The following is a 26,395-nucleotide window of genomic DNA, read 5'->3' on the forward strand; positions in this document are numbered from 1 at the left end:
TTTACAAAAGGCTGTTCTTTAAGTATTATATTATGAACGATGACCGACTACAGGAAATGTACTGCCAATAAACAGTGTTTGGTCGTGATAACAAAATACTTCATCTGGTAACAGACCACAATCAAGCATCTTGTCTACATAAATTGATACCCACATTTTAAAAATGTAAAAGTCCAAATCGGAACAAAATGAACCACTGTGGAATTACCCATTCAATAAAGATATATAGCATGCAAGTCTCTATGATGTTTCCGGGACGGTACAGATAAAACACGTTGTTGAATACAGCTCGCTGGAAGTAATTAACGCCCATTAATTTTAGTTGTGCATTAAATATTAATGTCATAGAACTTTAGCAATGTTGTATTATTCAAATATTTACTGTGTGTCGGGCAAGCCCATAATTGAAATGCCTCTTCTCCTAACTAGTCCTAAAGAGGTTTTCCTGCAAGTTTTTCTGTTATAGGCTGAACTGTTTAGGTCACGCCAGCATATATGGTACTGGTAGGAACCTCCTGGTTACACCAGCCCACATGGGATTATTGTGTCTGTCCGTCGTGCATCCAAAAATGGGAGGGGTGGGGCTGGGTGGAGAGGGGAGGGTGGGGAGGGGCTGGGTGGGGAGGAGCTGGGTGGGGCTGGGTGGGGGGTGGAAGGGGTGGGGTTTGGAGGGGCTGGTCACCCCGTGGTGCCCTTATAAAACTCAACGTTTAACCTACTCACGCCGGCTTGTGCCCGCCCTCACAGTCGGCCATATTTGCGGAATACACCACGCCACCGTTGACCCTGGCCATTGACCGAGCAACCCAACGTTCCGACCAGCTCCCTCCGCAGGAATATGTTTTACTTAATGGTTAGCCATCACACTGACCATATTGATGTCGACATGGTATTTCCCAGAAATCACCATACATGTAAATAGATTAGATTATCAACGTTCAAAGAAACAACACATCAAACCAATTAAATAATTGCAAGTAAATTCAATACTGTATGTGAATGAATCTGGCTATCGCCTGATGGAGCTAGTTGTAATTACTGGCGAAACGTCGTACTCAGATTGTAAATGTTGTGGCTTTGCTCTCCAACACACCGGTGTGCTGTAGTAGAAACGAATTGGCTTGTTCTGTTTACGTGACAAACCTTACCAAGTGGCTGTGTCGAGTGGTGGTTGGTTTAACGACACGTATATAAATTCTCAGAATTTTATTATTTCCCTTCTACGTGACTTTACCGAAAGAACCAAGAATATGACACGTATATATTTATGCGATCTAACCCAAACAAAAACTGTATTATGGGTGAATTAATCTATTTGTCGCAATATTCAAATCATATTTAACCCCACCATTTTTCTCGGGAGGCTCAACCTCTCCCCCCCCCTCACTGTCAGCCCAGCCCAGCTTCACACAGCCAAACAAAAACAATATCCCACCTGACCCCCGTAGAGCCTTAACAGACTGTTGCGGCAAGTGCTGTCTGCGAGTTATCTATGAAGAGGTTCACAAGGCACACCAGGGAGTGGGTGGCCAGCACCACACCCGGCCGCCTTTGTCTCCCCAGTGGCAATGTTTACACGCCGCACCAGGTATTCATTTGAAGCGGAATCGACTTTGGGGAGGCCCAGGACCGGTTCAGATAATCGTCACTGGTGTTGGCCGTGAGCGGAAAATCGAGCTCGGATCGGCCGGGCTCGGAGCGCAGCACGCTAACCACTACACACACACTATCGCTCCCAGCGTAGCAGCACCCATGCAATGACACATCCCTTCCACACAGTGAGTGGTCTCTCCCACTCTTCCTTGGCCCTGCCCTACTGCTCATAAGCCCTTCCTACACCTTTGTCAACCAAAAGCTTCGGGATATTGGGACAGCCTTTCGAAAACTGGTACTATCCTGGCCAAACTGGGCTGTTTGGTAGCCTTAATCATTACACATTCATTCATTTAGACTGTGTGGATTAGTCTGTGAAATAGTTATTATAAATAAATAATATGACAGGCCTCTGGAGGAAGCCACATCTATTTGGTTAGTCTCAAGGTTGTTAAACTGCTTTAATGACAGATTTACTCCTTTACATTCTGGCATGACATGCAGAAGTTGGTTAATGGAAGGAGATTTGAACAAGTACAATTTAGACACGTGGCTTGTGTTTGCGCAATTGAATGCAGTTTTTGCTGGGGATGTTTTGACTGAGGTTGCTGAAGAAATGCAAACGATGTGTGACCTTTATTGAAGCATTCCTTCCAAGGCCTCCAAAGAAAAAAAAATCATATATAATCCAAACAACAGCATCACCCAGACGCAATATTGGTATTAACTTGGTATTTCTGCTATGTTGTATGGCCAGGCGAAAATCCTGTGAGCCAGTGGATTTTCATTTGTGAATAATACCTTTTAATATTTTTTTCAAAATGGTTTTATCGTGGATTTCATGTTTCACAAAATGTATTTTTACATGAATGATATATGGGTTTTTAAAATAATAACTTCCCCCAAAATGTGTAAAAAAATGTCAGGAAAGATTACGTCAATATATTTGGGAAAGGGGAACGTTGTTTGACAAGGCCATGGTCAAAGTCATTTTTGAATTGGGGAAAGTGTCCTTTGTGTGAAATCACTTCAGGCAGGAAACCTGAGCACAGTGTGCCGCCTCGGACACCAGAGGTATACAATAGTCTTTGTCAAGCGATAAAGCAGATTATGAAATGCATGGCTGCAAGCCTCAAGGAACAGGAAGAGCACTGTCATCCCTCTGCCCATTGAGTGTTCAAGAGTAAGATTCGTTTTTCGACAGCCATACTTGATATACCGAAGTTTGTTGCCAAATTGGAGTATTGGCTCAGCTACATCTGACTGCTCTCATGCCTTAACTTCAGTTTACTTCACAAGGTTATACTAATATACACTGACATGAATTCCCAAATAGGTGTTCATGTGTCAAAAAGTTGTTGCAATTATTATATTTTTCTTCACGTTCTAATTTTGTCCCTTGCTCATTTTAATAACACGATAGGCAACTAGATTTTACCCGCAATTAATCAGGTATTGTTATTCAACATAATAGTCACATTGATAGTTTTTAATTTTCCCGTTTCTTCTTGCGATATAAGTAGGAGGCAATGTTACAACCTTTGCCAGAGAATGTCCCCAGAAGATGATGTCACAGAACTACATCTGTAGTCCATTAAACTAACCTCTTTATGCATACTCAGGAGACACATTTTATAATACGCTGCAAAGGTTGTTCATCATATGTCAATAAATCCAACATTTATGTTTCTAAGAGCTAAAATATCCTAAATTAAGTGACATTATATTTAATATCAAAGGGCTTTTTTGTGCAATTTTTTATTCCTGATTTCAGACCATCGACCAGTTATACTTTAATCACCGGTAGCCGCTAGATTCTAACCCATAATTTTTGTAGTGCTGCCCGACACAGTATTGGCTCTCTTAGTTACCTGGCCACTGCTATCTTTGACTTCTTGCAGCCTTGTGTAAAATATCGAATGAATAAATAGGCTGTTAACATTAGTTTATTTCGGGATATCTTGTGGCAATGGGGTTTGCGACCCAGCCTGCAATGCAGAAAAGTCTGTAGGAGAGTACATATTAAGCACTTACGGGTCATCTCTTCCAAGGGGTGAGGGATGAGTTCATTGGTCAAGGGTTGTCATGGTGATTTATTGGCTGTGTCATCACCCGTATCCCGCTAGGAATAATTTATGCCAAGACAAAATGCCCTGGGCACCAAAAGTCATCTTCACTGACTACGGGACCCATTCTTCAAATCTGAATGCAACACACACCACCTGTTACCAATGTATACATTGTGCACATTGAGCAGCCAAATAATCATCTCTATGGACACATTTAGCAAAATCCATGCCACCTTTGAACTATTTAGGGTTTAAAAAAAATAACTTTAATATATGCGAATACCTGTGCTTTGAAAGGACAAATCTCGCGATTGGTATGCATAAGATGTAAACACTACTTAAATTAATATTCCATTACTTGTCGCACACATCGGTTGAGATGAAGCTACCTAGAACAGCCAGGATTTATGACAGTACACCTCGAAGTGTCATGTATTGCTAAAGCAGCCTCATATTTTACTAAAAGTTGGATAACAAAGCGTTATCAGTGCTATGCAGATCAACTGCCCGAAACATAATGGCCATGGCTATAATGTATCACACTTTTTTTAAATGTCAAAAGCGCATGCTGTAGAAATGGAAATCCAAAACAACTCTCTTTAAAGCTAAAAGACAGCAGCACATAAAGCTCAAGGTCACGCCGAGCCTGTTTTGAGGGGCGGGGGAAGTGGTAATCAGAAACCGCTTGCGCATGCGCACACATAGTGCGCATTCCGTGACCAGAGCGCGGAGTGATGGGAGAAACCTCCACTATTGCCGTAATGTTTCCACATCTTCTCACACTCTGTGATGACAGCTGTTTTTTCAAGAAGGCTAGGAATTAATATCACAAAGCACACCTGCATTTGATGGGTTATCAGTTGAGTTTTTTTGTCTCTCAAAAATATATGTTGGAACAGTGTCATACTGGACAGCAGAAAGCTTGGTAAAAACATAAAAACAAATATTTAATGCATTCTCAAGTAAAAAGAAGATGTCCAGGAACTATAATGTTCATAAGATGTTATGATCATGTTGATCTTTTTGGTCTTTTAAATGACAGTATTATTTTTCTAACATTTATACTGTGTATTATAAAGGTCCATGATTTTAAGAACAATCTTTCTCATTATATTAAGACTAAGCATTTTTAAATATATACATATATATGAGCACTTCAGTTTCGAAATATTTAAGTAAAATTACAAACATTTAAGTTAAATATTTTAGCTTCGTAATAGAAATTCCATCAATCTCTTGGAAATATAATTTTTAAAAGCAAGCCCAAAGCTTCATATTGTGGCAAGACAGAATTCAGTCAGTAATGGCTGAAATATGCCACTTCTCAGCATGACCCCTAATCCTTCAGTGCCCTCTGCCTCAACTGCTCTCGTGTAAATCATTCCATTCCGAGCAAGATCACAATGGAGCCAACTGGGAGGTTTAGTGTGCAACGGTCTGTGTGCACACATATGTCTCAAACCTCCCGTCTCCAGTCTGACCTCGTCCTCACCTTTGCTATAAAGCTCTTAATCCAGAGTGTGCTCCATTGAGCTGCTGGATCCCAGTGACTGGCACAACAAAAAAGGGCCGTCTGTACCGCTAGTTAATTTGACAGCGTACTTAGTGAGATATGACCTCCTAATAAAATATGTTATGGAAACAAAGAGATAGCCTTACTGTTTAGATGGACACTAGAGGAAGAGTGTTTCACTGAAGCTAAAGGTTTCATAAAAAAGATGGAAAGCAATGTTCTTAGCAATTCATGCACTTGGCAAATATATTTTGTATTGTGTATTACGATGTCTATTTTCTTGGGAGAGTTTTTCAAAAAAATTTAAAACGATATATTTAAGGAAGAAAAGAAACCTTACCAATTGTGATAAATTGGTTGCAAATGTGAGAATTTAACCCCCTTACCTCTACAATGCTCCTGAGGTCCTTCACGTACATCTGCTCCGTCTGTAAAACCTCCAGCACGACGCGGTCCACATACGACAGCTTCGGGTCAGAGACCATCGCGTCGGTCGCAACTGGGGACTCGCTCGATTCTGAGCAGATGGTTGCAAAGTCCTTCTGCCGTCGAGAATTGCTCCTGCCCAAGTTAACATTCCACTTATCTGCGTGCTCATCAACCCCACCACTGGATTGCCGATTCTGCTCAGAGGCATCGGAGTTTGGAGAAACCTGATCCAGCTTGACCGTGTCACTGTCCTTGTCGCTGCACGAACACCCAGAGTCGACGTTCTGCGAAGCAGACAAAGAGGATGCCAGCGTCACGCTGCTCCCAAACATGGATCGGCTGTCTCGGGACGATGATGACGATGAAGATGTCGTGGAGCCCGTGTCGGCATTCTGGGAGGTGGAGAGAGAAGAGGCTAGAGTCATGTTGCTTCCGAACGAGCAATGGCTGTCACGCGATGACGACGACGACGATGTGGTGGAGCTCAGACTGACGGGCCGCTCGCACTCGGATGAATCCATCATGGCAAGGCTGGCTGTCGACGTTGGCGTAGCTCAGCACTTGTCATGGGCAAGTTTTCCTGGGAAAGAAAAAAAACCGAGGCACAATATTATTTATTTAACATACATTGTATTTTATGGCACGTACAGCATGATATATATCCTGTAGAAATGGTTATCAACTTCGTTATTTTACAGTCAAATGTAATTCTTTTAGGTGAAGCTTCCCAAATTCCATTTCATATAACTGTCTCCAGTCTTCATACAAATGTAGTTATTACATTTAGAGTATTTGACTACTATACGTTTCCAAATGACAATCCACTTTTTTGAGCTATAATTTGTGGCCAGGCCACCTCTGAAAAAGCACTCTTTCGCTCAGTGAGCCTTACCTGGTAAATTAAAAATAGTAAATAAACTAAATTACACATTTCAAGAACCTGATGATTGCTACAGATGGAATTTGCACTGTGTTGAAGAACATAGATTTGTTTTGCAAACTCTGACTTAATGTAAAAAATAAACATAAAGTGTAATTTATACATATTTTTTCAGTTAATAAAAAATTACATTTCAATGTATTCCAAATGACCGTCAGAGGGCTTTACAAACATATACCTTGCCTTCACCTTCCCCAGGTGGCATCAATGCAGCAGCAACATCACAATGATCGCAGAGACGTCTTTGTGCTTATTCTGAAAACAAAACAAGAAAACGACAAAGAACATGAGTATCGAAGTGTTCCTATATATATAAAAAATTCAATCAAATTCTTCACATATTGCTTATACTTGCATATTCAATATGACACAGAATCTTAAACCTAAAAAAACTTCATTTATTACTGGATTAAACTATTTGGCAATATAATCAGGATTTTCAGTCATGTTAATGTTCACAGTGTCTGACATGAGAAGAAGAATAAAATCATTATATAAACAATCCTTAGAAAAAGATAAAGAGGTTCCAACATAACAATGCTGTATGCGTCAGTGTTCAGCTATGGTAATGCCAACAAGAGTTATGGATTTTCTGTGAAATATCGCACAAGTGCTGAAACCGTGCCAGTACACTTCACGGCCAATACACAAACCAAGAAACCTTGGCTTATATCGCTCCCCACTCTAGCGCTTTAGATTCATAAAACACGACAAGGGCACGCTGACACCTGACTACATGCCCTGTTCACATAAATCTGTACAATGTTTGTCATGCATTTGTTTATTAATTCATTTTCCATTCCAATTATAATTGTTTTACTTTATATAATCGCACCAACCACTTACAGCAGCCTTTATTACCATCTGTATTACATTGTCGAAATTAATGAGCATTTCAAAACCTTTACAAAGTTCGTACAATGTCCGGCCAATTTTGTGTCAACACATTAGCAAAGCCAAACTACGAACTAGGGAACAACTCTACGTCTACATTGCAGGTCTGCTCCTACAGAAGGCCATACATTTAAGGGAATACAAGGCAGGCATATACACTATATTCAACAATGCCCATCGAATTCTCCAGATAAGAACAATCCACATCAGTATAGTTTACAGATATCGCTACATCACAAGGCAATTTATTTACAAAAGGTGCAGCCCTGCAATTTGTTGCTCATGCCGCTGTTGTTGGAAGGGCCTCCACAATCGTACCTATCACCAATATGTTTATTATTTTATGGAAATATAAGGTAATATTAGTACTTAATATGATTTGAAACGAGCAACTACATATGGCAAACAGTTTGACTCTGTCACTGCATGGCAACTATTAAAGCACATTTCTATGAATTGCACTCTTACGAAAATGTTGTATTACATATAATACATCTAAAGCAATCATATCCAGTACTAATTCTATTCAGATACAGTAATGAAATGGAAACTTCAGTTAAAAAATTGTTCTAATTATATGACCTATATTATTGACGATTTATTTAAACGTCTGCATAATCAACGTACTTTGATTTGGTTAATTTTGTCTCTGAAATCTGTTCATTGGGATATTTGCTTCCGTCATGCAACTGTGGGTGCTTAAAAGCCAGCCCGCGAATCGAAATGTATGCACCATGCAACTCGCAAAAAAACATTCGAAGCAGTTTATTTTAAAACCCGTTAAAATGTCTCCTGTGCTTGCCATGTCTGCATTTTCTGTCAAACGGAAACACGCTCACTGAAAAGGGAGGAATGTGCAGTGGGTCTGAAAAAAGAGCATATATTTTCTTTTTGGTATGGAAGCAACAGCAAAAGTGCTAGTGTGAAATTTATAATTAGGATACAATGTTCACACTTTAATACTGCATAACAGGTGAGAAGGTATAATGTGCAGCGCCAGCAATTACTCCTTAACATCACTGCCGGAGGAAGAGGCTCTGCGAGGGAGCTCCAGAGCCCATCTAGAGGGTGTTTTTTTGCCCGCTCTTTAATACTGGCCTGTCATCTTCCAAGAGGTAGGAGTACCCACCACTTTACCCCACCACCTGCGGATTGGCACAATTATTTATTTCACCGCTCTATATATTAAATACGTTAATTAGTACATTGGCACTGAAACATACTTTAGAACACTATTTGTAGACCTCGACCTCAAAATGGTTAGGAAAAACAAAGTTTCCGTTGTCAGGTTTGGCCAAAGTCAGCGAAAGCCGCAATGCCACATGCCCTAATCGGAGAGCTTTATTGGAGTTCCCACACCCAATGGTAAAATGCTTGAGAACTGTTTCCGATAACGACGCCCGATTCAACTTAGACCAGTTAAAATGTCAACAATGAACCGTGGCAATTCATTCATACATCACTTTTATAATAAAATCACTTTTGAAAAGAGAAAACGTGTTCAACAGTTCTGTATTACAAACATCAAATTAAACCAGGAAAAGGCATCTTACGTGACAAGCCATAAAATAAATACATTTCCAAAGAATTATACATTTCTTAAAAAATAAATAAAGTACAACGAAAGGTTTTTGGCTGTTTTCATCAAATCCTGTAATTATTTCCAGTTTTTAGAAAGATTTTGTTCGTTTTAAGTTTAAAATCTGATAACTTCATATGTTTGTGAAAAAAAGCCACGTTCACGAAAGGTTAAAAAACATTTCTGTGTTGTTTTTTTGGCAGACGGACAAGCGTAAAGCAATTCAGTCCATCCGTGCTACTTTTTTTCTTTCCAAAAAAGTAACAAATTCCACGAACCAAATCCCCTTGTCGCATAATAAACACTGTTTTCTACAAGACACTGGCAGCTGTGGCCATCACAAACATACCTATGGTCCCTTCACTAAAAGCCCCTAACATGCAATGCCCTCTTATCACAAAATACTGTACATAATGTCCGCACATGTCAGTGATGCGTTCACGCCAGCAAATAACGTGGGGACTCGGCTCACAATAAATGACAAAATGCCACTTGGAAACACTGTGCATAAAACTGGAGTCTATGCTAAAACCCTATGGCTGAACAGGAATCAAAGTCTCAACGTAACAATTCTTTAGTGTGCCTCAAACCAGAGGACTTATTGGTGAGGCACATTGCTTCACCTCTCAACTCTCCTCTGTTACTGATACTTGCCAGGACATTGTTTCCACAGTGTGCAGACTCCTGTAGCCGAGAAGCTTTAGCCCCATTGTCGACAAGCCATTTAGAATAAGAAGAATAAGAAACAGTTTAAATTCTATGGACTAAGATTCATGACTGAGAACATCCACATTGTCTTATATTTTTTTGTAAATATGACATTCAAATACTGTATATCAAGTTGATGTTACTTTACCCGAATCCAAACAAGAATGTTATGAGTCGTATTCGAAATTACTATATTGCCACAGAATCACAGAAATTGTATAAACATGTAAGATTTTACTTTGTTTAGAACCAGGTATTAACATAAACTGCACACAAACGTTAACCAAATGCTCTTAAGTTGAAAGAAAGGCAATACAATCCACAGTTACCCAAGTAAAAAACAATATAAATCCAATGAAAACATTCAAGAGAAGGGAGATGCTTATTTTAGCAGGTTATACAGGCATTCAATTATTTTGTTATGGTCTTAAAATAAAGAACCGTAATGAAAAATTGGAAATTATCAATTGTGCCGCTACAGGAACCTAATGCTCGTCAGACGTATACATGAACAAAAATAAACAATTTGACAATTTACAACAAAGTGTCCAACACATGACTTAGGCAGCATTTATCACACAGCTAAAAACAATCTTCCCATGAACGTGAATAGGAAAAAAGGAATGACTAAGGACTGGATGGACTATGGTCATACAGTATTATTAAACTACCATTGAAAACACGGAAGGAATGACATTTAAGTTATATTTTGACAGGCGTGCATTAAACCCCTTGGCCAGACCTAGGCCATGACATAACAATGGTCTGGTGGAACAAATCCCTGTTTGACATTGCAGACGAAACTGAATAGCCCCTTTGTACAACTGCCATAATTTATGCTGTCTTGCCTCGCATGATCGAGAAAAAGGATGCCACGTGGAGTATGATGAAGTCACTTTAAGCGTAACAGGTCATAAAAGCTCAATACAGTAAAATTAACTTACGACCCATAAAAGAGGAGGGTATTGTAATTGTGCAATCTGTTTAAAAAGTAAAAAAAACGAAGTCTATTTTCTCGCGGTTATTTCCTCTTCAGGTCCATTCACGTTGAATCAGCTAGTGCCCCGGGGGGGCTGCAGTGAGCCAAGCACACACAGACGCATCACCTCTCTTTGATCTCAAACTTGCCCTGAGTGTGCAAGCCAAGAGTGGCTGGTGGTGTACGGTCAGGTGGTGGACCTGGCGCAAGCACTACCATTTTTTGTCACAGTATACTTCCTTTATGCACTTGCAATCATTCATCAAGAGCATGTACACACCGTTTTTTTTGTCAAACCGCTGATGGATGAGGGCCTACTCATGCTGTCCAGGTCACGAGGGTTAATTGACCAAACTTCACCACGATGGCCAATGGGGGGTTGGCGAAGGTGGGTAAAGTACAGAATAAGTAGATGCCTTGCCCTCTACTTCCCACAACACCTGTCTTTTGTGCATGGTAATCACCCGCCCAAGTACGACCCATGTTTAACCTTGCGTAGCTTCTAATGTCTCATAGGATTTGGCATATTCGAAGTGATTTAATCAGCTGTCATTAATCGGGTGTACTGTACAGTATGATATGTATACCCTGTGTGTATAACCAACACTCAATGTGCACATTGCAATTGGTGGAAAACCACATTTTGTGAAATGTTCAAATACTCTATTTTATAGTGGTCACCAAAAGCGTGGTGGAAAACCACATTTGTGAAACCGTGGTGGAAAACCACATTTTGTGAAATTTTAATATACTATATTTTATAGTGGTCACCAAAACCAGTTTGTGGCGAGTGTTTCCCGAACTGCCCGCGCTCAGTCGAACCACCTCCAATCTGCCTGGCAACAACCCTTTCCAGAATTTCTGTGAGCGTTTCCAACACCACGTTTAATTCCAATGGCACAAACCCAAACGTTTGCAGACTGAACTATTCACCCTTGACACTACCTCTGGACCTTGAATTCTTTGAAGGTGGGTGGGAGAATGAACAGGTGTGAAAAGACACACCATTTGGTTCTGAAAAGCCAGGATACAAGTCACTATACATCATGCCCTGATAAAAATGTCACAGCGTTCACAATGGACGGATAACTCACCAAACAGGTTAGAATGGCAAATATCCAAAGTAATGCCATAATTGTTTTATTATCTGGATTCATTAAAACATAGATGTCAACAGAATAAAAAATATACAAGTCTTCAAATTATTTTCATACCGTATTTTGTTAAGGAATTACATTTCCATACGTTTACTGCATATTCCCAATGTGTCTGAAAATATTTTAAGTCATCAGACAGTTGCAGCTGGTAAGTGAAAGAAAAATACTTAACATACTCAATCGTCTTGAAAATTGCCACCTGTGTGTTTTGGGACTAAACGGAGGTAGCAACCTGGTTTGTGATGAAGTAGCAGAGTCTGAAAACCAATGATTTATTCAACAGCTGCATTGTCAGTTCCATTATTTGACCAGGTAAGATTGATTTGACATTTATTTGTAGCTAAAATTGGATAAATGTAATCTCCCCTGAGAAAGCAAAATACAACATTTGTATGTTGGCCAATGGAAATGTAAACATTCCTACAGCCACTATGAGCCTTTTCCATTTTACCAAACATGTACTTTAAGCTTTTTATGACCAGGGTCTTACAAATGATCTGTATGTCAGTGCTGTTATTGTGAAGACTTTAGGTGTTATTATCCTTAGTCCGTGCCAGCAGTTAGAAGGTTTTATGACTCTCAGTGAAAAAATCTTAGGGCTTACACTGACATGTTTTGTTGGAACACGGTAAGGGTAGAAAAGCAATTTTGACCACGGCCAGTTGTCTTTCACACTTCTGAGGATCACGGGCGGAGTGAATTGCCAAACGTCTTCGTAACACGAGGATGAGGAGGGCAGCCAACCTTCATCAGGAAGGGGTGATCGACAAAAGTGTGAACAAGCCAATAGCAGGAGTCAAGCCAATCTACCGGCCATCCTGGTGATTTACTTCAAGAAGGAACCGAAACAGAGAAATATGATGACCGATCCACATGCGATTTCCCAGGGAGACCTGCTGCTAACATTCTCACAGCAGTCACGATTCCAATAGATTTGCTTGTCGTATTTGTGTTACTCATTCGCTGTCTGACTCACGAATGGTCATTGGGCCTATATTGATTGAAAAAGTGTATTTATTTCCCTTTTTTTTGTTTAGATATATATAAATGATAACAATCAAAGCATTTGTCTAAACACCACTTGTTAAAAACACGTGTGTGTGTATAAACAACATGCTTGAACGCTAAGTAAACTTCCCATTCAGCTCCTATGCCTTTCACCAAAAGCATTAAAAAAAGCCCTCATTGAAAAACAAGTACAGCTGCCCGTTCAATACCACCGTGAACACGTCAATTTTTTCTTCCTGCAATAAGCAGCAGTCAATGCAGGAATTAGAAGGCACAGCAATTTAAAATTTACTCCCAACAATTTACGTAGCACAGGTTATCCTTTGAGAGCAGTTACTTTCTGCCAAACAAGCAGCACACACACATGGATGGATGACGCTGGCAGCAACTCGAGTGCTCTCCGAGACGCTTACCCACGGCCAAGCAAACAGGCTCCGACTGTTTGAACATTGTTGTCTGCAAGTGTAGCCACAGCAACACTTACAGAGGCGTGTATAGGTCAGCGCGGTATAGAACATGGGCTACATTGAGTCTGCAGGGTGCAGAGGAAACACTGGCAACAATATAGGGGGCATTGAACATGCACTGTCAATTGGCAGATATATCTTGCTTCCCTTTTTTAACATTTCATGGGGGTTACTGAAAATATCTGTGCATTATTTAAACTGAATGTGGTCACTCGGACAACTTAAGAGTTTGCCATCTTGTGAACATAAAAAAAAATGTTCAAGCAAACTTCTGCTCATAATAGGGTTTTGGGTCAGATAGCGTTATTTATAAATGTGTCGTAACTCTCCACCACCCGACACGGCCAAACAGTAAAAAATGTGTCACGTTTTTCAAAGGACAAAATAATTCACTTCTTTAACCCACCGGTGTGTTCAAGAGAGAATCAACAGCATTAAAAATTTTGAGTAAGACGTTTCGCTGGTAATTACAATCAGGGTGGTGGAGGGTTACGACACATTTATAAATAACGCGATCTGACCCAAAAACCTATATTATGAATAATATTGGTCGCGAAAGTCTACGTGTTAAACAAACTTCTGCTCACAGCGTTTAATCACAAATGTTGGCTTTGGAGATACACTGGCACATGCTGCATGACATTTTCAAAAAATGGGGAACGAAAGTGAATTGTCTGGAGTTTTCAAATTGGCAAACACGTTTCAATTATTGTGCTCATCGTTGCAGCAACGTCTGTAAAAACAAACTCAACAAGATTCTATGGGCACCGTGACAGATGTACAGCTGGGAGCTCTAAGTTGTCACCTCTTGTCCACGGAAGTGTACTGCTATTTTTTCCTCCACATTCCAAATACTCATGAACGGAATTTGCCAACCATCTTAATGAAGGACCCTCCTAACTAAACGAGTCTTGAGACTCAAGTGCGTCTTCCCTGGGTAAAGGGCATTATTAATGTGCTAATAAATAAAAGAGATGAAAAATAACAATAGGTTTTACCCTTTCTGGCAAAAAAAACAGGTGTTAAGATCTTCTTGGTTCTTTCGGTAAAGTCACGTAGAAGGGAAATAATAAAAATAAAACATAATAAAATAATTCTCATGACGTTTCGGCCACAACGCAAGCAGATGAATCACTGCAGTCACGAAAGCTTCAAATCTAGGTGTTAAGATGTTCAAACACCAAGATACATATATTTTTGCAAGGCATCAAGCCTGCATTAACCACTCATACTTGTGGCAAAACATGCAAACAAACATGCTCTGACAATATATGCATTGCCCTTAAAACTGATTGGCCTACACCAAGGTAAAATAGGTAAAACCTATTCTTACTTTTCATCTCTTTTCTGATATTGGCAAAAAGGTCCCGTGTTATTATGTGCACACAAGTGATGCTTGCTACACAGACAATTACCCTCTCTCATTAAATGCCTACTCACTTTAATGTCCTTACACAATATTAACACAACTGCCTCGTTTTAACACATCAATGTAATGCTAAAGATAGACTGTTGCCATGCATTATTCACAAAATTAGCGATACGGTCTTGGCCTGAGCCTCACAGTAGTACTTAAAATGAGAATAATATAGGAATACAGTACAGTATTTATAATGCACATATGAAACATGAACAACACATAACTCGAAACTCGGTAACAAGAGTCCATATTCATTTTGATATCTAAATATCGTGTTCATTCACATCATTTCGGCTTATTCCCATAGTTTTGAACACCGTTATTATCAGTCTATTGCTAGCATTGTTTAAACCAGGGCCACGTCGTGAGTCCTGTTGTATTGACAAGCATATTACACATTTTTACTCACCCTAAATCAAGTCTAATTGTTTAACTTTTGCTTATTTAACCAGAAAGTGGGATGAAATTCATTATCCAGTTGGAAATATAAATCTGGTTGCACCTGCTTATTTCAAAACATCCAGTGCTCTACTACAGACACGAAATATTCTGCAGACAATTTCTTAAAAATACAAATTCACAAGTAGCATTTCAATTATGAATGTTGTGATATTATAACTGCAGTGATTCGTACATATGCAGTATGTCCTTCTTATCATGCACTTGAGAACCTATCTTGAAATGAGAGTCTTGATACATCAGACTCCGAACACAAAAACCAAATACCTTTGGGCGTTGCGTCTCACTCTTAACCTGCTGCACTGCCATAAACACAGCTGTAATAGCAGCCGCACCACCGTCATTATAAACACAGGAAGAAAAGGACGATCGTCGCTGCAGCTCCACCCGAGCCGCTAATTACAGAGGGGCAAAGCGAGTGACGCGCCCGCTGCCGCTCCCACGTGCTTCTCTGTTCGCCCGGTCCGCTTCTGCAACTTGCACCGTCGCACGTGCCTTTTTTGTTCTCTCACACAGGGGGCTGGAATTTCATAATTAATGCCCGGGTTGTCATCAGTGACCTCAGAGCAAGTGGCGGGGCTCTTGGGCTCACGGGCTCAGGGGGCACAGGTAGAGCACAGCCAGAGGACACCGGATCCCGCGGTATGTGCTCTCCGCGGCATACCTCACATTAAACGGGCAGACCACGGCAGGCAGGAGCACAATGCAGCCCTCTGACGAGGCTCAAAAAATAGGGTGCAGAAAGGAGGCCAGCAGCGGCGAATACCGCAGAGTATTTTTTTTTTCCTGTTGCTTGGGAAACGACAGATCTGCAGTTTTTTTTACTTGGACCCGTCAGGCTGGAATTCGATTCCACCCAAACCAATTGCAGGGAGGAGCTCCAAGGACAGACCACACCCCCACCTCTTGTTTAAGAAAGGCACCGTGCATCTAGAGATCATGTGCACCCCCCCCCCCTTGCAAAGCCACTCGGGACGCAGCCTTGGGATATCGGTTGTTCTTGGGATCACATTGTTTGAACGGATTCCTTCTCTCTAAATCTCCTTTTTCGTCTGCAAACTCAGCAACATTTTATCCTGCTGTTGGTCTCCAAGCACCTTGGGTTTTCAGTTTCTCACAAACATACACAGAATTGTTCCGCATAATGTGCATCAAATTATTGTTCATGTCTAGCGTATAGAAACACCCAGGAGGTGGTATTTTTCAGAAGTGCTTTCCTCTTGATATTAAAATTTCTGCCTAACCAAAATGTAATGCTACCTACTTATGTGCCATTGCAATTTAAACGAGATTAACGTTAATGGCCATGACAAAAATAAACATGATAAATCATGCGCTCATGATATTTTTTTGCACGGTTAAAACTTAAACTTTCCAGTGGAACCCTTGGGGAGAATCTGTCTGCATTCTCCTGCAGACGACGCTGACTTAATTATTGTTTTAAGGCCATTTCAATCATAACCTTTCAGCCTGATAACAAAAACTGGCACGGAAAGCTCTGAAATAGAAGCCTTAAAAAATGTCTGATATATAATGTGATTAAACTTCTACAAAATTAAGGCAATTACAGTAAATGCACCCTAAATTTACTAAATAATTTGGCAATTTAGGTTATTTTAGTTGTGCATTTAGACAATTACGTCATAATATTTAGCACATGAAAGTAGAATAAGCATATTTAAGTTTCTTTCAACTCAAGTTATTTTTGGCGAAAAAACGACAATGTAAATTGATACACACAGACAGCTAACATCTGTCTATACACGCTTTCATATGTAACATGACATCACGAGTTTCCACGTTAGGTCCGAATATAAATAGATTTCATGAGAGATAAATAATTACACCGATCTCCCCTTTGTTTAAAGCATGTGCTATGAAAATATACGTTAAAGAGTCAACTACCGAAAATCAGCGAAGCTGCTGAGAAATGTAAATAAACCCTTCCCAAAGCTGTCAGCGGAGCCTCATGTTTCATGAACCAGAGACTTAACATAGAGTCTCAAGTCTCACACGCAGGACGGAGCCATTCTTCCTGATGTCTCTCTCACTCTCAACATCAAAACTGAGGAAGTACATTTAAGTACTATACTAAGCGAACAGAACACAATACAACACAAAAAGATTCAATTTCCTTATAAAATGCCTAAAACGTCAATAAATGTGTTGATGAAAAAAAAATTTGAACAAAAATCCACGCTTTAATTTCATCTTCGAGTAGAAACACATGAGACGCACAGAAACACGATACGAGTTGAATGTATTACATTAATAAATACAAATTACAGTATATTAAACCTTATCCATTTGTATTTACAAGCGCAATGCACACATGCACACTTACCAGAGAACAATTAGTTACTGGATGTGCTTAGGAAGCCACACGGAGCTTTCATTTGGGTGGTCCTGAGCTCGGGCAGTAGCCCGAAGGGCAACCAAACCGCTTCCCCTGTTACTCTGGGCATGGCGTTGTGACAGCGCTGTGACAGGAAGCAGGGTTGGTGGTGGTGGCGAGAGGTGTGGGGGTGGACGGGAGGTGGGGGCGTATTGTCATTACTCCAGCACCTTGGGAGGCAGGGAAACCGGCAAAATTTCACACGGAAGGGCTGCTGTTATTATTACAACTGCTCTCGCACAGAGGCCGAGATGGCCTGCCAACTTTTTTGGGCCAAAAAGGCGTGTGCCCGACAGCCTCCCCGCGTTAATCCCTGGAGACCGGAGGCCGAGAGAGCAATTAATATTGTATCCTTGTCAGCCTTGACGGACCCTGCATGACCAAGGGCCACATCGCCCCGAGTCCTCTGTCTGCAGGAGGATGCCGATCCCCATAATTAGCACGACATCATCACCTCCTGCCCGTAACGCCAATGAAAGTAAATACTTCCAAAGCAGTTAGATTTAGGCGATGATGTAAAAGCAGCGTTATGCATTGTCTCGCGTTTTCCCTCTGTAAAACAGAAATTAACTTGAAGCAATATAGGAAGGGAAAAAAACCCAACCTCCTGAGCCATCTGGTATACCGTGGTTTAAAACCTAAATGTTCTGCTTCATAATGGAAATGAAACATGCTTTCAACAATATTGCGTGTGAAATCAAACACCGTAAAATAATACAAAACTGCACCAACTTTGTCAGAGGACATTTAATCTTACCTGAAAGTATAAGAAAAGTATTTAAAGTTTTCTTCATATATCACCAGTAATTTTTGACATTAAAAGCAAAAATGGCACACGACTGAAAAATTACAAAGGGGAGGATTTTTCCACATCTTGTAACTGGAGACTGCCTCCCTACCCCTTCACGTAATTGTGCCATACATCACACATCACATACAGTAGCCTTGCACTACATGTTCCACCAGATAAACCTCAGGAGATGCTATCCATTTCTGCTAATGGAGCGATTGGATCTGTAACAGTCACGTGTACAATGAGCAAATCCTTCAAGAGACAAGTCTGCTGTAAAGACCAGCTGTATAAGCGAAGAGGCTGTAAAAGAGAGCTTTATGAAACACCTAGTCAACATATGAAGGGCTTCAACCTGACCAAGTCATGTGCCAATGCATTTTAACAGATGTCTGATGAGACGGAATGCTGTCGTGGTGTAATGGTTATTGAAATCCCAAGGCTGCTGGTGCAATCTCCTGGCGCGGCAATTTGAACTATGGGCAAGTTTCCGAAATCTCTCCACCTCTCTCCACCCAGCAGCATAAATGGGTACACACCACAGTTAATCGATCAGCAGCAGGTCGTGTGTGGTGGGATGAACCAAGTGACTCCCCCTTCTTCCGAGACATATGGCCAGCATGAACTAATAGCCTCGACAGACCTGTTCTCCACCTGAGGACGGCTGCTTGCGTTGTGGCCGAAACGTCGTGAGAATTATTTTATAATGTTTTAATTGTATTATTTTATTATTTTCATTCTACGTGACGTTACCGAAAGAACCAAGAAGATTTATAGAGGCCCTCCCACCAACACCAGCAGTGTGAGCAAGCAATTGCAGGGCTGCACACCAACGTTTTACCTTCACCAACGTATGAAGAGGTAGCCAGGTATTTTTGTTTACAGATGTCTTATCTTGAGCGTCTTTAGAGCTCGATGAGCTCAGTCAGAACAAGTGCCATCACAGCTGGACCCATGCATCCCTGGGACAATAAAGTTTGTGAATATCGTGCGCAACAGGAGGAACTATAAACGTGTGACAGACTGATTGCAGAACTGAGTCATGCTATATCTATAATGATTACCATAACTGGACAACGTGTATAAACAATCATAATAATTTGTGCAACAGTGTAAAGTGTAAACGCAAAAGGGCCATGGAAGGAATAATACATTTTCCGTTTAAATAACTTCGTGAGGTCAAATTGGAAATCTTATCACAAAGTAGATAGATTTGTAAAACTTTTCAAATCAACTTTTTAATTAACTTTACAAATGCGCTCTTATTGTATTACATATTTACAACACAATTGTGGTGGTGGGGGGATGGGGGGGCTTCTAAAAAAACCGGAAATGTTAGCTATCACCAAACCGGTTAATAGTTAACTGAAATAACTGGCAGACCTTTCGTCAAATCCACAGTGGGACGAGGGCCTCCCCGTTCACCCACCGCGCTGCTCGTGGGGATTGTTCTTTGCCAAGCTGTGTCAGTGCAGGCCTGGTGAAGGCGGAACGCGCACGTGGACCAATTCCGATTAGACTCAACATTGTTAGCCACGGGTCGGGAACCGAACTTGGCCATCGCTCCCCACCTCACGTTCGTTGTGCTGTACTTGAATTAAGCGCACGTTGTGATCAAATTCTGTTCGTTGTATGCAGCTTTGTACGTGCGTTACAGCTGGTTGCCATTCATTGTACTGAGTACATGCATCATTATTTACTTTCCCCCGAGGTAGCACTGTATGTATTAACAAGTTCTGTGGACACACACACACGGAAGCGAAAGCATTGCTGTAAGCAGACAAAGCATATTGCCCATTGTGTCTCCCCGTGCGTGCCTGGGCAATTGAGGTTGGTAGAGCGTGCACAATCTGTCATTTCTGCCACGCCACTTTGTAGGATTTCTTCAGATCAAGGAGATTTAAAAGCAAAGAAAGGTCTGCTAGGACATTCCAAGCACTGTATAAATTATAGTGAAGAAACATATACAGTACCATATGAAACGTACTGGTATTTGAAACCTAGCTATTTCCTCTCCATATGTAGTTTAATTGTTTTTTTTTTAAATAGTTAATGCGTGCATGTATCCTCTTTCTTCCATTATACTCTGCGTTTTTGATCCAGGAAGTATACATACCAAAACATATTATAATGTATTAACAGATATGGGGGGGGGGGGGTGTGGTGAAAATGTTTTGGAGAAAAGATATTTCACAAACACGTCAACACACTTACATCCGACACTTTCAAACCTCAATTTTCCTACGTGCAGCCTTTACAAAGGGTAGCCGACACAGTTGGAAAGCTGCACAAAAATAATCACAGCCAGTTTTTTTAGCTGCGAATGAAAATTCTCAGCTGAGCGCGTCCAAACAATTCAGAACCAGGCAGTCGTTTTCACAAAGGTCCCCTGTGGTGCCAATGGTGCAAAAATGACAGCAGCTTCCCACACGGGCACACAGATGCTTGCACACTTGCTTTGCACGTTCTCGAGAACAGACATCGCAGATCACCACGATTCTCATTTACCTTTACCTCCTCCTCCTCGTCCCGGTAGCAGCAGCATGGCAAGTAGCTGGCTGAACAATGGGAAAGTTGAACATTATGCCACCACCACTGCTGGCACAACAGTCGAAACAATGCGGGAGTTTATTAAATCGCCTTCCCACTTCGGACCACCCAGCAGTATAAATGGGTGATACACAGTCGATCATCGGCAGGTCACGTGTGGTGAAGTAAAGTGTGGATACTCCCACCTCCTTGCAAGATGTCTGTGCAGTAATAGAAGAACGGACCACATATCCTCTAGAGGGGCTTTCTAGTGGAGGCCCTTTTGCCAAGAGTGGTGTGGGTGAGCCATTGCAAGGCTGCACCCTTATCTTAGAACATTTTTTATGCCACCTTCAATGTCTCCTTCTCACAGCTAGTGGTCCTAATTCTAGATCGCACATAATTACACACTATGCAACGCGTCAAGGTCGGTGTTATGAAAATCGAATGTAACCTCATACAATTGGTTTCTTTAAATTGGTAGAGTACTCGTTTATATAGCATATATCAGGGAATGCCCCATAATGTTAGAGCTCAAAATTAGTCATGTAATCTAAAAGTCGCCCCATTGTGTGTTTACTTATTATAACCCCATTAATTATTTCCTCAACTCCACAATTTTAATAAAGTTTAGAGTCAACTTTTCCCTCAGGAGTCCAATACTGACATTCACACATATAATTCACATTTTGTGAGTAAACATAAATGAGCCATACACAGACAGTTGTACCGAACTTTAACAGTTGTAAATGTAAATTCTTCAGGAAGTAAATTTTGCTACAGACCAAAAGACAACAACACTGAGGAGTCACAGTTAATGTGCACTTTCTAAATGTTTGTTCAAAAGGAGTGGATCGCAACTCCTTTATACCCAGGCCAGCCGGTACAGAACATGGATTTGTAAAGGAGCCATCGTCCCCAACAGCTGTGACAATAGTCGACAATGGCCTCTGCCATCTCAGAAATGCAGCCTGGGCTGCTATAACCTTTGGGAGTTTCACACACAACAGCCCAACCTAAACAAACCGCCACGGCTGCGTGTAGGTCAATGCATGCCTTTTAACCCTTTCACCCCCTGGCCATGCATTGAGGGATTAAATTACCCACTGATAACTTATTTGTTGCGCTTTCCTTCAGCGGGAATTCCACATATATTGGTGACACCGCTGAAACGTGGAAAGGATAGTGTGAGGCATACCAATTGGCATTTGGATTTATATGCAGGGTTAAAACACTTAGCTTGAATTGTAAAATGGATCTGTATTGATGTGTCAGGACTTAAAAAATACCCCTTGAATGTCATAATCATCATCGTCGTGATCAGCAAGCCTTGATCGATCCGCTTCAGGATGAACGCCTCCTCAAGGTGCCACTACACCCCCCCCCCCCCCCCAATGAGGCTGCGATGCAATATAGATGTTTAAAATGACTTTGTTGGAATGGTTATGAAGGCACATTCACGCGTGTCTTTAAAAAAAGTCCATATTTTCAATAAGATGTGGGTCACGACTTATGATGTAATTAATTTATCAACCTTTAAACAAAGACACCATTGAAGGTGTAACCCTGAAGCCATAATGCAGCGATTGTTTCTAAAGAATGAATGTCGGCATCTTGCACTTTCCTTTACTTGACCTATTTCAAACTCGTGACCCTGGGTAACTCTACCATATAAACAAAGCGAATAAAAACAAAAGATTTTTCTTTCAGCCTTATGGACTATTGAGGTAAATATTGTTAGCGGACACCAATTGAGACCGGCATCACAGATTTGAAAAAATAGAGAAAAGGTGGGATATTTTATATTGCGGTCTTAACAGAGCCACAAAAAGCTAAGGCAGTGGTTTGGATCTAAGACTTCTTTACCTCAGGGGCAGTGCACCTTGCTCTTCAGTCTTGCCTGCTTTACCTGTGTCTCGAGACTGCACTCTGCACAGCTTGAGTCCCAAAAGGAGGATTGCAATTTCCATACATCAGGGCCATTTGCTGGCTACAAAAATACTGCAAGGTATTCCACTGGATATCAATTACCAACAACAACTGGGGTATTTCAAAACAGGAATCACTTAATCATTATAAATTGGCGAAACAAATGCACATTGCCTGGAAGCACTGATTCGATGCTTGAAATAGACTTTGAGAATTCTCAGGAGGGCATTGAGCTTTCAAGGCTGTAGTCTTAAGACCTGGTTATTTCAGATCTCTGGAACAGTTAGTCTTACCAACATGAGGTAGCGTGGGTATTGCGCATATCCCTTGGCGATTGCATTTTTAGACTTATACTCCAAGGAGGGTAATGTTTAACATTCCTGGCAGCACTAAAAATATAAACTATGTTTTACTATGTTGGTAGATTTTTATTTTAACGGATTAAGTTAAGGGAACTATGATTTAAGAAGATAACATTTTGAGTATTAAACAAATGTTCGTCGTTTAATATAATCTAAAAACAATACCAGTAAAGTAAATGTGAATAATTTAAAGCATTTTGAAATCCACTGCTGGATCTCCACAATGTGTCAGTGATTGGGGTTGTTCGACCATACCTCATGCTTGTTAGTGAAAAGGGGAGCAGGATCAGTTCACATATTACTCACCACTAATATTTGCCATGGCCAGGAATCAAACTCAGATTTACAGAATCATAGGCGATTGCATTATCCACTGCAGCACCACTCCACGCGTAACAGTATAAACTCATTATTAGACCTTTTCCGACATAGTAATCTCTAATTGTATCAAAAACTGTGACCACTGTGTTTATAAAGCCCAAATAATCTTATTGTGTAATGAGGCATACATGGCACAGTAGAATGTGCCTCATGTTAAGTGTTCCGTAAGTGTTCCTGCCTGGTAATGCTTCAAACGAGCCTTTAATATATCTTCTGTTGAATGATGAGCCATGGTTTCTCAGAGGCAGCCCAGGAACCCCTTTGTGTCCAGATTGCAGTTCATATTGAGTGGCAAACAGCCGTTGGGCCATACTCCCGCGAAAGTACACAAAGTTTCTCAGGCAAAATTTTCCAACAGTAGCCAGACATAAAAGGAAGGAAAAAATGTTCCAAAGAATTTTACAGCAGAAGTAAATATTTTTTGGCAAAAAGTCATGAAAGTATAGGTAATGCTTTGGAACTGTGATTTTATTTATTTAAATATTTATCCTGCGTAACCCCTTGCGATATTGAAAAGTATGTAAATGTCAAACAGAATGTGTCTGCTAAATAACATACTGAGCTCGCATTCACACAACATACCTGATAAAAAGTAATTACAATAATTTTCAGCCCTTTATCAAGCCACTGCTGGATGAATAGTACTCTGTAAAGAAGGTTATATAATATGGATTGTGGTATTGCAGCAGGACTATGAGAGGATGGCAAAGACATGGGAGGCCTTCAGCTAGAAGCGTATAGATAATGACCAAATATAATGATTATTATGATGATGGTTGTATAATAGTCCAGCAAAAGATGAGGTGTTCTATAAGTTGAGTGTTATATTGTATTATGACTGCGCTTCCCATACATGGTATTCATGTAATTCATAACAATGGTAAATACAGGTTTTAAATAAAATACAATTACCAACATCATAAGCACACATAATTGCAATGTAGTTAAAGTATTTAACAGCAACCGATGTAGCATTGTTTAATAATAATAATAATACAAATCTCTAAATAAGTAATATGCGTTATGGGAACCTCATTTGCCAGTAAAAATATGATAATTGTTTTTTTACCCTTCTATCTGGCAACAAAACTGACACCTTTTTACAAGGAGTCAAGTTTGCATAGACCGCAATACCTGCAGTCAGAATACAAACAAAAGAACATAACTCTGATAATGTGCACTGTCCTTGAAGTTGATTGGTCCACACCCTAGACAGCTTTCCTTAGAGCCTAGTCTCACATGGGTTGGACCAGATGACGCCAAAAGGCGCACAACTCAAAAACAATGCACCATCAGAGTATAAGAGCTCGGGGCAAGCATCTACACTATGGGAACCTCATTTGCCAGTAAAAATATGATAATAGTTTTTTTTACCCTTCTATCTGGCAACAAAACTGACACCTTTTTACAAGGAGTCAAGTTTGCATAGACCGCAATACCTGCAGTCAGAATACAAACAAAAGAACATAACTCTGATAATGTGCACTGTCCTTGAAGTTGATTGGTCCACACCCGAGACAGCTTTCCTTAGAGCCTAGTCTCACATGGGTTGGACCAGATGACGCCAAAAGGCGCACAACTCAAAGACAATGCACCATCAGAGTATAAGAGCTCGGGGCAAGCATCTACACTATGGGAACCTCATTTGCCAGTAAAAATATGATAATTGTTTTTTTACCCTTCTATCTGGCAACAAAACTGACACCTTTTTACAAGGAGTCAAGTTTGCATAGACCGCAATACCTGCAGTCAGAATACAAACAAAAGAACATAACTCTGATAATGTGCACTGTCCTTGAAGTTGATTGGTCCACACCCGAGACAGCTTTCCTTAGAGCCTAGTCTCACATGGGTTGGACCAGATGACGCCAAAAGGCGCACAACTCAAAGACAATGCACCATCAGAGTATAAGAGCTCGGGGCAAGCATCTACACTATGGGAACCTCATTTGCCAGTAAAAATATGATAATTGTTTTTTACCCTTCTATCTGGCAACAAAACTGACACCTTTTTACAAGGAGTCAAGTTTGCATAGACCGCAATACCTGCAGTCAGAATACAAACAAAAGAACATAACTCTGATAATGTGCACTGTCCTTGAAGTTGATTGGTCCACACCCGAGACAGCTTTCCTTAGAGCCTAGTCTCACATGGGTTGGACCAGATGACGCCAAAAGGCGCACAACTCAAAGACAATGCACCATCAGAGTATAAGAGCTCGGGGCAAGCATCTACACTATGGGAACCTCATTTGCCAGTAAAAATATGATAATTGTTTTTTACCCTTCTATCTGGCAACAAAACTGACACCTTTTTACAAGGAGTCAAGTTTGCATAGACCGCAATACCTGCAGTCAGAATACAAACAAAAGAACATAACTCTGATAATGTGCACTGTCCTTGAAGTTGAGTTGTGCGCCTTTTGGCGTCGTCTGGTCCAACCCATGTGAGACTAGGCTCTAAGGAAAGCTGTCTCGGGTGTGGACCAATCAACTTCAAGGACAGTGCACATTATCAGAGTTATGTTCTTTTGTTTGTATTCTGACTGCAGGTATTGCGGTCTATGCAAACTTGACTCCTTGTAAAAAGGTGTCAGTTTTGTTGCCAGATAGAAGGGTAAAAAAACAATTATCATATTTTTATTGGCAAATGAGGTTCCCATAGTGTAGATGCTTGCCCCGAGCTCTTATACTCTGATGGTGCATTGTCTTTGAGTTGTGCGCCTTTTGGCGTCTTCTGGTCCAACCCATGTGAGACTAGGCTCTAAGGAAAGCTGTCTCGGGTGTGGACCAA

The 26,395-nt window shown here is 40.7% G+C and overlaps 1 protein-coding gene across 2 annotated transcripts in view; it reads right to left on the reverse strand.

The window, feature by feature from the left end:
* The window catches only part of LOC144933494 (uncharacterized), an 80,582-nt gene that overhangs the window by 39,903 nt on the left and 14,284 nt on the right, over positions 1 to 26,395 (reverse strand). The window contains exons 1-3 of one of the 2 annotated variants that reach the window (XM_078858307.1): positions 17,560 to 17,650; positions 6,723 to 6,799; positions 5,562 to 6,184 (exon numbers count right to left, since the gene is read on the reverse strand). In XM_078858307.1, the coding sequence (XP_078714433.1) occupies positions 5,562 to 6,128 (567 nt within the window). In that variant the 5' untranslated portion in view covers positions 6,129 to 6,184; positions 6,723 to 6,799; positions 17,560 to 17,650. Of the gene's footprint in view, positions 1 to 5,561; positions 6,185 to 6,722; positions 6,800 to 17,559; positions 17,651 to 26,395 lie in introns of those variants that run through there. The other variant, XM_078858306.1, reaches the window with a different exon arrangement.

The sequence above is a fragment of the Lampetra fluviatilis genome, chromosome 7 (assembly GCF_964198595.1).
Source record: "Lampetra fluviatilis chromosome 7, kcLamFluv1.1, whole genome shotgun sequence".
NCBI classification, from domain to species: domain Eukaryota; kingdom Metazoa; phylum Chordata; class Hyperoartia; order Petromyzontiformes; family Petromyzontidae; genus Lampetra; species Lampetra fluviatilis.